At 40.9% G+C, this 14,280-nt stretch overlaps 1 protein-coding gene across 2 annotated transcripts in view; it reads left to right on the top strand.

Moving 5' to 3' along the window:
- Positions 1–13,455, top strand: part of ADAM23 (ADAM metallopeptidase domain 23) — a 151,162-nt gene extending 137,707 nt beyond the window's left edge. The window contains exons 25-26 of one of the 2 annotated variants that reach the window (XM_036320646.1): positions 796–886; positions 12,655–13,455. In XM_036320646.1, the coding sequence (XP_036176539.1) occupies positions 796–886; positions 12,655–12,703 (140 nt within the window). In that variant the 3' untranslated portion in view covers positions 12,704–13,455. Of the gene's footprint in view, positions 1–795; positions 887–4,934; positions 5,026–12,654 lie in introns of both variants that reach the window. The other variant, XM_036320645.1, reaches the window with a different exon arrangement.
- Positions 13,456–14,280: the final 825 nt, after the last annotated feature.

Genomic DNA, 14,280 nt, shown 5'->3' on the forward strand with positions numbered 1-14,280 from the left:
TAGATTATTTTGTATTATGTATTGCCATATTTGGAAAAAATCACACATTCCAGTCCCGCTTTGCAACAAAAGCTGTACGCAGAAGCAGGGGTGTGCAGGCATGGCGTGTCTCCTCGGTAATTTACCGCTCCATAGTTTGAAGCAATGAATACACTTTCCCAGAGCCCCTTGCTTTCCCTCAGTGCAAAGCCTATACACTGCAGACTACTAACGAAAATCTAAATGTCCAAATACTGTGGCAGAAACACAAACATTGCAGAGTTATTTGAAATATACTTTTCCAGGGAAAATAACTCCCCGGGTAACAATGCATTTAATTTTAAAGATACTCTCTTTTTAAACTTGTAAGGATTTCCACAGAATTGAGTAAGTTTTGGATTTCTTTAAAAATATAGCTTCTTAGGCATATTTTATAGTTTGAGGATTTTTTTTTTAAGTCCACTAATGGTTTATAACTTTTGAATTAAAAAACAGATTTGTTCCTCGGCAGTTTAAATTACATTTTAATTTCACTTCACTCCTTATAGGAACTGTAACTCCAGCTGGATTATTTCTTTGTTTAAAAGTGTAAGACATTATGTTTTTAACTAGAGGTTTTGGAGTTGGAAAGTAAATACAAGGTTATCCTTGAATATTTTCAGTGTGTATGTAGAACTTAATAAGCAAAAAAAATTTTTAATATATAACTGACTTTCAAAGCGTTTCCTGAATAGGTGATTTTGTACGTTAGTGAAATCAGTGTGTGATCAGATTGTTTTTGTTTTAAAAAAAATCTCCGTTCTTCCCTCCACACAGTGAACCTGGCCACGAGCAGGCTAATAGGTGCTGTGGCAGGCACCATTCTGGCCCTGGGGGTGATTTTTGGAGGCACGGGGTGGGGAATAGAGTAAGCATCTTTCTGAGTTTCAGAGTGTTTCCGTGTGGTTCCCGGTGTGTGAGCTGACCCTCGACCCCTGACTCCCCCGTGTCGTCTCGTTAATGTGTTGCCCGTGGTGGTGCTACTTGTGCTGTGACTTGGACGTGTTTGTGTCGTGTGGTTTTCTCGTGTGGTGGAGAACCTTCTCCTGTCTGGAACAATGTGGGGCATGACATAATCCTGGGTGCTGATGTCTTCTCCGTGGAGGATGGTCCAAAAGCTTCCATTGCTCCTCCACTTGAAAAGTAATGCTAAGATACAGACCTTTTTTTTTTTTTTACTATTTATTGGCAAAAATGCTTTCATAGAAGTGTTTTATTAGGACTCTTATGACAATTTGAATCATCACCAGTCAGGTAGATTCACCTATATAATTAGGAATTACCAACAGTTGTAGCTCTTTTTTAAGGGTAATCTGAATGATAGCCACTAATATTTTCTCCGTTGATTGAGAATGCTAAAGGAAGCTTCAGCTTGTTGTTACAAAGAAGATATTTAGCACATTGCCTCTTTTTAAATAAAACAGGTTAATAATTCCAATTTGATGTTTACATAAATATTTTGGAGCGAACAGCATTAAGAATGAAGAGATATTTAATCCAAACTTGCAAAACTTTAAGGGAGCAGTTGCAAATTACCTGGTGGGTTTGTCTTTTGAGGAGCCAGAGTATAAATACGTGGCCTGCATGCACTTGCCATTGAGATCTCGTGGTGCCTCTATTTAGGTTGCTCTGCACGTGATCTATATCCTCAGAATAGCTGTCATTTCTCCATGGGCTACTGCTTTCATGAGATTGCCAGTGTACATGTAGACTAAAAGATTATTGTGATATTGTGATTTCCCCCCTCTAATTTCAGAGAGAGCATTTGCAAATTACAAAAATACTCCGCATGCTGTCTTTTCTGCTCACTGTGGTGATGTTAACACTTCACAGTGGCCCAGGAACAAATTGCTAGGATCTTAAGGAATCGCCAGGTAACCTCCACACAATCAGCCCAAACCATAGGCAAGTTGAGAACATCACTCATTGTCCCTTAGTCCCATTGGTGGCAGCACACAGATGTTCTCCTTTCAGACTGGGTCTGGGAGGCCCAGGGCTGGAAAGAAATAGCATGAAGAGGGAGGTCCATAGGTCACAGGTGGTGTCGATTCCCTAAATCTCACCTGGGTTGAAGGGCTTTGACTAGGCATGGATCTTGTAATTCACATCCCATCAGTATGGACTGCGAAGCTAGTAACCCCGGGGAAGCTAAAAGTACTTGAAAAAATAGTTTGTTTCTCCATCTCTGTTAGAAAATAAAGTATATGTGAAGTAAAATATTTCTAGAAAACGAACTTCTACAAAATTTCACCGTGGGTCTGTTGACTGGATTAGATACAGAAGTAACATTCCTTTCCAGGGGAAATTCCACACACACATGTGAAATTCCTCCTGGGAAGAAAGGTCATTTTTTTAAAAACCATTTCAAATCCATTTTTTTAAAATGTAATTTATTGGCTGTGCTAACTGAAGGGGTGAACTTTAATAATGTTCCCTTTGAGTCTTAGAGCTAGGCAGGACTTGGGAGCTTTGTTGTAAGGCACAGTCCTTGTCCTCCTTCCCTTCCAGTGTTGTTGGTTTGTGGCAATTTCTGGTTGTGACAGGTAAGTCTGTATACATGTATATACATTTTTTCTAAAAATAGATGTTATTCTTGGTGTATACGCTGTTGTTGTCTATTAGCTTACTGATTTTTCCCTTTAAATTCTAAATTTTGCCAGAGTTGCTAAAATAGTAAATACAGTTAAATTTAGTAAATAGTAAATACTAGTTAAAAAATAAATTAAAATCCACATAGTACCTGTAGTTTTAATGCCTCCTAGTTTGACTGGCAGTGTCCTGTCATTTTGTCACTAAGAATTCCAAGGACAGAGGCCTTGTTTTGTTTTGCTTTTGTTTCTACTCCTTAGTTTATCATTGTAGACCAGGAATTAATTCTCAGGGGTTATGTATTGATTCTAATTCCAGCCTGTTTTCTGAGCCAGTAAGGTGCAAATCGTGTCTAAAGCGTACATTCTGTACATGGTAATATAAATATTTTTAAGTGTTTTAAAATTTGAGTCCCTATTAAGCTTTGCGGAGGAAACACGTATACATGGAATAATGTTGCTTTAGTGGAGGGGTTAGCAAACTCTGTAACAGGGCAGATGGTAAATAGTTTTGGCTTTGCGGGCAACAGGTTGTCTGTCACAACCTTGCGACTCTGCTGTCTTAGCCTAAAAGCAGCTGTAAACCCGCATGGGGATGAACTGGCTGTGTCCCAATAAAGCTTCTTTGAAAAAACAGTCAGCAGGGGCCAGATTTGGCTTGTGGGATGTAGTTTGCTGCCCCTTGGTGTATCCCATAAGCTTTAGAGCAGCCGTGGGCAAACTACGGCCCGTGGTTTATTCATTTTGAAATGAATAAAACTAAAAAAAAAAAAAGACCGTCCCCTTTTATGTAATGGTGTTTACTTTGAATTTATATTAGTTCACACAAACACTCCATCCATGCTTTTGTTCCGGCCCTCCGGTCCAGTTTAAGAACCCATTGTGGCCCTCGAGTCAAAAAGTTTGCCCACCCCTGCTTTAGAGCCAAACACATCTGGGTTCAAATCTTGCCTCCATCATGTGTTGACTTCTAGAAGCCTCTATTTCTCCATCTGTTAATCAGGGGTAGTCATAGTCCCTACCTCTTAGGGTTTGGTGAGGATCAGATGAGATGATAATGCCAAGTGCTTAAAAGTGCACCCCCATCGTCAGGACAGTGAATAGTAGTTAACAAGCTTTTGCAGCTCTCATTATTATTTATTATTATGGCCATATCCCTAAAGGCCACTGAGATTTGTGTTCTGTAGAACCTCAATGGTTAGTCTTAAGGGTGTGTCCAAACCCGGGATTCCCGAGAGACCTCATCCCTGAGATGCCCATTGTAACCCCCACCTACCTTTCCTCGCACCTACAAACACAGGGTGGTCTCTGAGTAAAAACATCACGCGGCACACAATTTCAGTGCTGCTGAAAGCGGCATCCATTTATGTACACAGTCGAGGGCACTGATGTGAGCAGAAAAGAGAATCTTTTACACAGCAATGAAGGCACACACAAACCCAAGGGTTTCAGGGGAGCTAGCAAAATGGGCCCTGTGACCTTGGGAACAGGGGCATAAAATTAGGACAGGAAGTATTTTGCTGTTAGGGTGCGCTGTACCTGCATATTAGCATCCTGTACGATGTGATACTTAAAGTAATTCTCATACTGAAGTGAAGGTTGCTTACATTTAAAAAGAGTGTATTACCAACTCTCCCTCAAACAGGGGAAACAACATTTTTTTTTCCATTTCCCCAAAGTTACCCAAATGAGTTTTATACTTTTTTTATATCTTGCCTTTGGAAGCCCGTGCTGCCATTTAAACCCTGCCTGGATCTGTGCAGTTAAGAAATATGTCTTTGAGAACAAGGCTTCCAAGTCAGATCTTTATTGGTAACCTCCTTCTGACTTCTGAATTTTAACTGTCTCCCAGTGGGGCATAAAACATGTAGCATTCAGACAACTTTATGTGCTGCTTGAAAGAACACTTCAGTAGGATGTTTCCTGCTTTTCATGCCCTCGTTTGCCAGCAGATTGAGCTAATTCTAATGCAGTCGCGTTCTTTATGCACTCTTACTTGTTTGATTCATGGTATTGGGAAAGGGGAGGAGAAGAAAGACGTGTAATGACAGCAATTGGCGCCTATTTGCTTCAAATTCTGCGGAAGGTGGATTTAATGGAACTTAATTGTCAGTGGTGCAGAAGCTGCAGATGTAAAGGCATTCAAACCCCAGCAGTCGTTATCCACAGCGTGGAAAGTGAAATTAAGCTAAGTCAAAAAGGTGATTTATGTGTTTCGCAATCTTTCATGCAGGGTTGTGACTTCCTGAAACCGCCCAACTGCCTTTCCCTGGTGGTAACGAAAGTGGTTGGCTCATATGACTTTCTTCCCATGATCCTTTGTCACAGGTCCTAGTGCCACCAATCTCATAATAGGCTCCATCGCTGGTGCCATCCTGGTAGCAGCTATTGTCCTTGGGGGCACAGGATGGGGATTTAAGTAAGCAACGCCGCATGCCTTCTTCTCAGTGGCTCTGGCACTTCTCTTTTCTGCTTACATAACCAAGTTTTGAGTTCCTGCTACAAGTTTTAACAGTAAGACTGAGAAAAATACCTCATTTACAAACGGGTCAGAAAAGAAGAAACATGGAAACACCAATGTCATCTTCAGGCAAGTGGGGAAACATGGAATGTGAAAGGAACTCCCATGCACTGGGTTGAAGAGAAAAAGTGGGAGTTCTTTAACAGAAGACAGTCAGCTTTTAGGTGCAACAGTCTGAGAGACATTTATTAATACACAGGTTTGTGAGGAAACTGTGCAGTTGGAAATGGTGGACATAAACTCCTTGTATCTGTTTAAAACTAGTTTACAGTCCATTGACATTTTGAAAATTTCACACCCCAAGTAACCATTTGTTCATCATTTTTCACATGTCGTACTGTATGTAGCTTTATGATTTTAAAAGCTTCATTATTTTATATAAACAGATTTTCAAAAGTATTTTCATTAATTCCCTAACCAGCTGAATTGGTTTCACATTGGAATTTAAAGTCTGTAGTTTTGTGATAATATTTTCTAATTAATTGCAAATGTTGGTGTGACTGGTAGGCCTGGTGTGTCTTCATAGTACCCTTTTAGTTTGGATTGTACATTGATCACCGAACTAAGTTCATTTAAATAGATGTGCCAGATAATCACAAATCATCCAAAATTTCAAACCTAATTTACTCAGTTCGGATATTTCTATACCTCAGATTCATTGGGTAATTGCTTTCTATTGCTTTTCGTGCTGTGATGCCTCACGATTTGTAAATAAGACCTCTTATGCGAAGTATTCCTTGTGATAAATTACATTGCAACCAGATCTATAGAAACAAATTTAAGTGGGAAGTAAGACCATTGCCCAAATTCAAAGCCCACTTTGCCTTCATCTGGTTACACAATTGAGGAAGTTTTTGACCTGAATTGTCTGAATAATTGCCTTAATTAGGAAGTTTTATATTTGGTATCCTGAATTCTGTGTATTTAAACCAGTTAAAATGTCATTATTAGAAATTGCTTATGAAAGAAAAACTAACCAAAAGATGATTTAAATTAATTCAAGCCTACAAGTTTTTGAGTATTTTAACTTGGAAAGTTGTTACCAAATAGTACTTCTTTTCCACAGAGAGATTTATAAACTTGAACTTGTTTGATGGAACATTACTTGTGGCATCAATGTGTTTTCAAAAACACACTCCCAATGGGCAACTCATGTTTGAATTTCTCATCACAATATTACCAGACATTGCCCAGATACTGAGTCACTCATGTGGCACATGACAGAATAACATGTTTTTGTTTGGACTGGTCTAATTCAAGAAAATATTTCTTAGTGCCTTGTTACTTTACTGTAAACAAGTCACTGTACATGACAGTTGTTCCATGATCCATTAGTTTATAATGCCCTCATTTAAATATGCCTCAAGGAAAAGAAATTTGGCTCATGCTCAGGCTTATGCCTCTGGCATGAGGAAGCCTCAGTTTCCACGGCTTGGAAAACAGCCTCCTGTGCCTCTTTGCCATCCAGCCGCAAGCAGTACCAAATTTCCCACCTCAACATTTGGAGATAAGAGCACAATTCTGTAGCAGGACCTCAAAACGGCGGCTTGGCCTAGCTCACAGCTTGAATTGCATGTTTCTTTGGGGGAAAAACAGAAAAGCCTTTTATCACTGTGTATATAAGTGGATTAGGCCCTGTTTAGATTAATTAAATCGGAGAGAGATGTCTAATCAACCTAACAGAAAGGGTGGGTGGGGAGATGGGCATTGGGTGAGGTGAGAAAGAGCTGCGGGATTGCTGCGCAGGTGCTGTGCTAGGTCAATGTCCCTTCCCGTGCCCCACGACCTTAATAAAGAAAAACGTTGTAGAACAGTGTGAAGTAAATTTTTTATGTTCTGGAAAAAAAAAGTGAGGGAGTGAAGTCACTTTAGGAGTTTAGATGTGGAGAAGCTGCTGGTTTTCGTGCTGTTGGTTGCTACATGAGGATCTGAATTTGCTTTCGACTTTAATAGTAGCTACGTGGTTTATATTCGACATGAAAGATCTACGACTTTGCAGTGAAAGACTGTGGGTGCTGAATGATCAAGTTTAGGTTTTCTTACCACCTGGGCAGTGTGGGCGATGATTAATGTAGACATGCTTTGGAAGTAGAATTATTTGCTAGTTGAACTGAAAGCCTTAGAGTTTTTCATTGAGTTCAATGAAAATACTAAAGAGGTTCCCTTTAGAAGCAGAAGTTGAAAAAATAGTTTGTAAGAAAGATCGCTCTAAATACCTGTATTGGGCATCCCTCCTGAGTCAGGTTTTTATTGCCAGAAGAGCCATTAACAAAGTAACCTGCAGAATTGGAGGGCACATAAACTTCCAAAAGTATGCACTGCTAAGGGGAAGTACGGCTTTTTCCCAACGTCACGTGTCTTTGGACAGAACACCGTGAGTAACGTAGATGTGGAAGAAGGGTCAGCCCTACCTGACCCATTCAAGTACAAATGAGAAATACAGCAATGCTTTGACCCCTGACACATACTGCCATTTTTTATAGTTTTTTCCTCTTAAACCATATTTCCTCCGAATAGGTGGTAAAAACCAAGCGTGCATGTGAGTGTGATGTATGTGTGAATATAGGTACATTTGTATGTGTAAGGTGATAGTGAAGGTTTGTCAAGATTATTGTGGTAAAAAATAATATAAATTTATATTACTTCTTCTTAGCAGAGTCGTAGAATCTGAAAGCTTTGCTTAATGAAAATAAGACTTTCATAAGCAAGGTTATAGACTTCCTGAAAAGAAAAAAAATGCTTTATTTGGTAGGTTATTGTATTTGACATATCCTGATCTATTGGGCAATGTGGTAGATATATACCTTAGTAACTGTAGTTAATTTCATACTCTAAAAGTATGAGGTTTTAAGGGATGGTTTAGTCTATGGATTTCCAGACTTTTGGGTCTTAGAATTTTCCTCTGAGACATCCTGTGCAAAATAAATCTAGGCTCTTGGCACACCGACTTGTCCAACATTTCCCCACATCTTCGTTTAATAACCCCCATCCCATGCTCCTTATCCTCTCCATCACCTACACACACAGACTGATGCAGTGGTGCAGAGGATTGCAAACTCTATCCTGACTCATGGGGACTTGGGGCTTCTATCCAATGTTGTGTAACAATTTACTTGATTAGATCACTAGAGCTGTTGCTTTTATTAGATTTTGGGAAAAATCATGTAGATGAAGGGTCATTTTAGTAGCATCTTCTCTAAAGCTTAGGAAAGGTGACAATTATATGAAAAGAACATTTCATATCTCCATTTAAAATGAACAGAATTGCTGTCATTACCTTGCACATGGCTTTTTAACTGCCAATCCCTAAATCTGAATACAGATAACTTGATGTGAGGTATGGTCGTTTACATGCACATAAAATATATGAACGCCATAGTTGATGGTAGTAGGAAAGAGAAATTCTAGGTGATGGTAGGAAAATTACTTGAAGGTAGGTAACAGTGACATAGTTTGGTGACAATGCAAATCACAAGATTTTAGGATGAGTGTTGGGCTTTTCCAACTATACCTTAATGTTTCAGTCTGTGGAACCCCCTCACCATGTCCCACTGTCCCACTACTTGCTCTCTCCACGGGGTTCAGTGACAGCAGTGGCCATACTGGCCTGGCAGAGCTGCTCTTGACATTAAAGTAGTTCATTTAATAAGTGTAATTATCATATGTGATTTTTCCTCTATGAGAAGTTTCTTGGGTTGCACATTCTTACTGAGCCTGACTTTGTAAGCAGTTCCGTTTGACCTATGTTTTACTTCACTGGCCAGGGTGAAGCACAGACTGTTTAGGTACTCACATAAATGAAAACTTAAAGGACCCACCTGGATGAATACAAGGGAAGTTAACTGAATTGTTTGAATGTCAAGTTGGATGAAATTGGAAAGGAATTTAATATTGCTAATTATATTTTCTCAAAAGAATACACGTCTTTTTTAAAATTTGCTTTTGGGTTTTACAGAGTTAGGAAATGGGATCACTGTTACCCATTCTTTCCATGAGGAGCATAACCAGACTTGCTGCTTATCCAAATTCCATGACCGGATCCCAATGCAAAATTCCCCCAGTGCCTGCTGCTCCTGTGTTAGGCAGTTTCTCACTCAGGTTGCCAGGAAGATTGAGTTCAGCCCCCTGACTCCACCCATGGGGAAGTGAACTCAGTCTAAGGTAGCCTAGAAAGGGTGAAGTGAGGGGTTTTTGGTGGGTGGGCAAGGACTCATTGTGGAGAGATAAGAAGGTGATAGCAGTGGATCAATATACCCTTGAAAGATCTAAAGTCTTTACAATCTGAGCTGGTTGTTGTTACCTGAAGAGTTGTTTTAATTTTGCATACATGTATGTGTGTATACTATATATTGTGGACAAAAGTACAAGTTTTTCAGAACTAGTAAAAGTTAATAAAAATGGGATCAATGCAAGGTTTGTGCTTTATGGTAATCTATATACAGTGGGGCCTTGATTACGAGTTTAATTTGTTCCGTGACGGAGCTTGTAACTCAAATTACTCGTATGTCAAATCAAAAAGTGAACGAGTGAGACACGTGATGCTGGGCTGATGTGGCATTCACTGTGACGTTCGCTGCGCCAGCTAGCGGTGGGGTATCTGAAGCTGGCTCGTAACCTGAATTTTAACCCGCAATTCAAAGCAAAATATCGGCCGAGAGACGGCTCGTATCTTGAAAAACTTGTTAGTCGGGACACTCGTAAGTCAAGGCCTCACTGTATATAAAAGCCTAAGTGACCATCACAACGGAACAGACAACTCAATGGGCTCCATGGGGCGACCAGGCTGGCAGGGGGGTTAGTGAGGGACAAACAAACGACTAAGCAGCAAGCTGCAAAGATGGTGGCACCCACAGCCAATAAGGAGGGAATATGCTAATTAACTACCACACCCTCAAAGATGGCAGTGCCCACAGCCAATAAGGAGAGAATATGCTAATTGACTGCCACGCCCTCAAAGATGGCGACACCCACAGCCACAAGATGGCCGGCAGGGAGGGCAGTTAGGGGCAACCAGGCAGGCAGGGGAGGGCAGTTGGGGGTGACCGGGCCAGCAGGGGAGCAGTTAGGTGTCGATCAGGCTGGCAGGCAGAATCGGTTAGGGGGAATCAGGCAGGCAGGCAGGCGAGTGGTTGGGAGCCAACAGTCCCAGATTGTGAGAGGGATGTCCGACTGCCGGTTTAGGTTCGGGCCTAAACTGGCAGTTGGACATACCCCGAGGGGTCCCAGATTGGAGAGAGTGCAGGCTGGACTGAGGGACAACCCCCCCCCCCCCCCCAGTGCACGATTTTCATGTACCGGGCCTCTAGTATTTTATAATGATCCAGAAATAACTTACAGGTTATGATGAGAAAGTTAATTGCCTCACAGTCCTAGTGAACAGAGAATATTCAGGTGAGACAGTCATGGAAGGAAAACAGCACGCACATGCCTACGATAGCTGTGCTCTCACATTGAAATTAAACAAAAAGACTTAGATATAGAAAGTTCAGGACAAGCAGTTGTCAATGTACAGTGGCCCATATGGTTACAGCTTACATGTGAGGGACCCTCGCAGTGACCCTGCCATGGGAGTGTCCCTTTCATCCTCATCGGCGAGGAAATACGGTCCCAGAACCCCCTGTTGGTATTCAGAAGCTATTTTCTGTTAAGTACATGGTTCTACAGCATGGTTTAGCCTCCTAGTCAGCCTGCGAACCCAGTCACCCTGTTGAACATTGTTTCTATTTTTAAAAAAAATGCAATTTAAGCTTCAAAAACTGACTTTTAGGAGAAGCACAGAGGTTGCCTGTATGTCATGCTGAAGTGGGATTTTATATCTCCATTTAAAAGTGTATTGGATTGTAGTTATGGCCTTGGACATGACTGTTTACCTGACATTCCCTGCATTTGAATAAAGGAATGTAGATGTGGGCATTATAGTCATTTACATGCATAGCGCTAGTTGGCTTGATCTTTACTCTACCTTCATTTTAATTGAGAAGACATTAGTTTAACATTTCTTTTGAGTTCCAGTAACACATATCTAACTAGTAGTCCTTCACGATCATTTTACAAGGTCAAGCAGTCCCTGTTTTCCCCCACCTGACTCACTGGAAGTGTGGTTCCTAATTTAGTTACCTTCAAGGACTGTGATCATGGATAGTAGATGCACATCCTGTGCTCTGGAGCAAACTCAGGGACAGATGCATTATGGGAGAGGTCCCTCTTGATCTCATCTCTATTTCTGGGGCAGCTCAGCAATGCATGCTTTCAAGAATATTGATTCAAAGGAGGGTTGTAAGGTGGTGGGTGGTAGGGAAGAAAAGGAAGTAGCACTGTTGCAAATAGTGTTTGTTGCAATGAATTACCTGCTAGGACAATGAACCATGTGCTTAGGCCATTAAAGATGTTTTAATGAAAACTTTCAAAAAGAAAAGGAAAATTTTCTTTAAAGATTTTCATATGTGATAGTTCAAAAAAAAGCATCAGAGTGGTCATCTTGGGGAAAATAAGAACTTTGCAGGATCAACTTTGGACTTTGGTGTTGCTTTTATTTTGAATTACCTAGAGGCGAGGAGGAATATACTGTAATCCCTTTGGTGCTTAGGGCTGTACGGGCATCCAGCTGCCCCGAGTGAGTGGGCAGGGGAACGAGAGCTCCTGGGGACTCCTCGGTCTCCAGTTTTGCATGATGCCTCGGTGGCAGCAGCATTGCACCCGCCCAGTGCGCAGATTAAATGCATGAGCCTCCTTGCTTGATGCCCCACATGAAACCAGACCATGGGGAGGTTGCAACCAACTCTTGTTGCCTTGTACAAGTGTCTTGCCGGTTTTTTCTTTTCTCTTTTGAAACATCAGAACCACTTTTTAGGAGACTGGACACTGTGAGCGAGGCATTTTAATGTTGCTTTCAACTAAGCTATTCTGCTGCATTTGCTTAACTAACCTGAGCCTGTGTCCATTCTCCTCAGAGTGTAGCATCTCCCTGTGCACTCTGATCTTCAACTTTCTAGACATGAGAAATGCTTGTTCCACAGTGTGGTAAGAACTCACACAGCCAAGGCAGCACAATCACTGAGTAGAACAAGGCGTTTTGCCATCTTGGCAAAGGCTGATCGGCTGATACTGAACTCGCAGGTCTGGAAGGAATTAGCTACAAGACCTTCAGAGTTCTAATAGCCCCCGAAATGGAAGAGCCCTCCATATAATTATTTTGATCCAGCTACAATTACCTATGTCAGTTACTTCTGAAATAAGAGACAAATTGGGCTCCTGAGACTTCCAGTGATTTCAAATGAACAACTTGAAGCTTCTTTTGATCTTCACAAATGAATGTATTCCAGTGGAGATGTTGTCAAGACATTCAAAAGTATAAGAGGTTCTGTGTTTCAATTTCGAGTTATTTTGGAAAATCTGCCTCAGTGTGAGTTGATTACTTTGCTCTGGAACTAGTGTTCTCATTATCATCACCCTCCTCTTATCATGATCTGACTAATATTGTGGATTTCCCCCCCTCCGCTTGCATCTTCTTTTGACGCACCCGGGAAGAAATGTCAAGAAGAGGAGGTTCGATCCTAGTCAGCAAGGCCCCATCTGAATCAGCTGCGGCGGATGAACGGTGCCTCGCACTGTTGGATTCTGGATGTGGCGCGCTTTCAGCAATGTTGCCGGAACTGTTAAGTCTGTAAACAAGAACACTGGGTGGTCATGACTGTAGAACTCAAGTTGGGGTGACCAGGATGAGGTCAAAGAAAACTGTCCTTTTTGGAAATCATTTCAAAGAACTCCTCCCACCACCTGTCAATAAAAGGGGGAGCAAAAGACAATGTTCTAAAAAGAACTGTTTCAGAATCTCCTTTTTTTTTTTTCTAAAGGAAGAAGGAACAACAACAAAAATTAAGTGCAATAAATGAACCATTAAAGATAGCAAATGATTTTGTTTTTCTTCCTCAGCCTGCTGGCACTTAATATCTTCTAAATGATCTGGCATGATTTCTTTTCTCTTTTCCTACCAATGACACACTCCAGTGGCATGAAGATCTAATTTTCGAAAGGGTAAAATCTGCATGGCATATCTACAACAAGCAGCTAGCAAGCCAACCCGCAGCCAAACCTGCAACTGAATTCCTAAGGTGGACATGACAGGTGAACATGAGGAGGCTGCCTGGCCCCGCCCCCTAGTCTAGACCAGGCCACCAACTCTCTGCGCTCCTTGATTCATTCTTTCATTCAGTTTCTCTTGGACCAGGCAGCCATGGGACATGGGAGCTGGGACTTGAGAGTGGATACTATTGTAAAGTTCTTTTATAAATGTAAATATGGAAATAAGAGATTTTGACACATCCTGTTCACTTGTCTGTATTGAAATATTTTTCTTGTAAAGGTTCTCTGTGAATTTGAGTTCATTGTTTGCTCCCCATCTTTTTGGTTCCTCTTCTCCATTTCTTTGTCTCTGCCCTTCTCTCTTGTAACATGTTGTACAGTGATTGTTGGGCTTGCTTAAAAAATAACAGATGTGGCCACAGATGCAAGGAGTTTGGGCACAAAACAGGTACAATTTAAGAATGAAATGTTTGAATCAAACAAATGCTTTGAAACCAAAAATCAAAGATGAGGGGAACACACAACAACAAAATAACCCACATTAAAAACCCAAAAATTATGTAAATGCAAATACATGTACTGGTAAGTCTCTAAAATATTTTTGTTGTCATTATAAACATATGTATATAATGTAAGAAAGTAGACACCCTTTCAAATTAATCACTGAAGTGCCAAGCTCGTGATGTTAGTGTTTGGTTTTGACAATTTTTTCCCCCGTCTTTAATGTGAAAGGAGGATAAACTTAAAGCCTTAAATTAAAAAAAAAAATAATTTTTCAATGTTGAAAGCTTGGGAAAAAGGTAAGCTTTCCATTTTATCCATATCTATTACTACCAATATTTCATTCATGCCTCATCCTCCGGCCTCAAAATATATATGGTAGAACCCCACTGTAACACTGGTGATGAGACAGAAACATCAGTCACCTTCCTGTGAGCGCTGCTGGAATAGCCTTTACTTCTGTGTGTTGTGTTTTCAACAAGCCTTGTTGGGCCCCGGTGTGCTGCCGGTCTGTGAATAGCTGTGCTGGCTCACAGCAGGGTTCTGCTATACATACAGATTCGCCTTCTT

The sequence above is a fragment of the Myotis myotis genome, unplaced genomic scaffold (genome assembly GCF_014108235.1).
Source record: "Myotis myotis isolate mMyoMyo1 unplaced genomic scaffold, mMyoMyo1.p scaffold_m19_p_8, whole genome shotgun sequence".
NCBI classification, from domain to species: Eukaryota; Metazoa; Chordata; class Mammalia; order Chiroptera; family Vespertilionidae; genus Myotis; species Myotis myotis.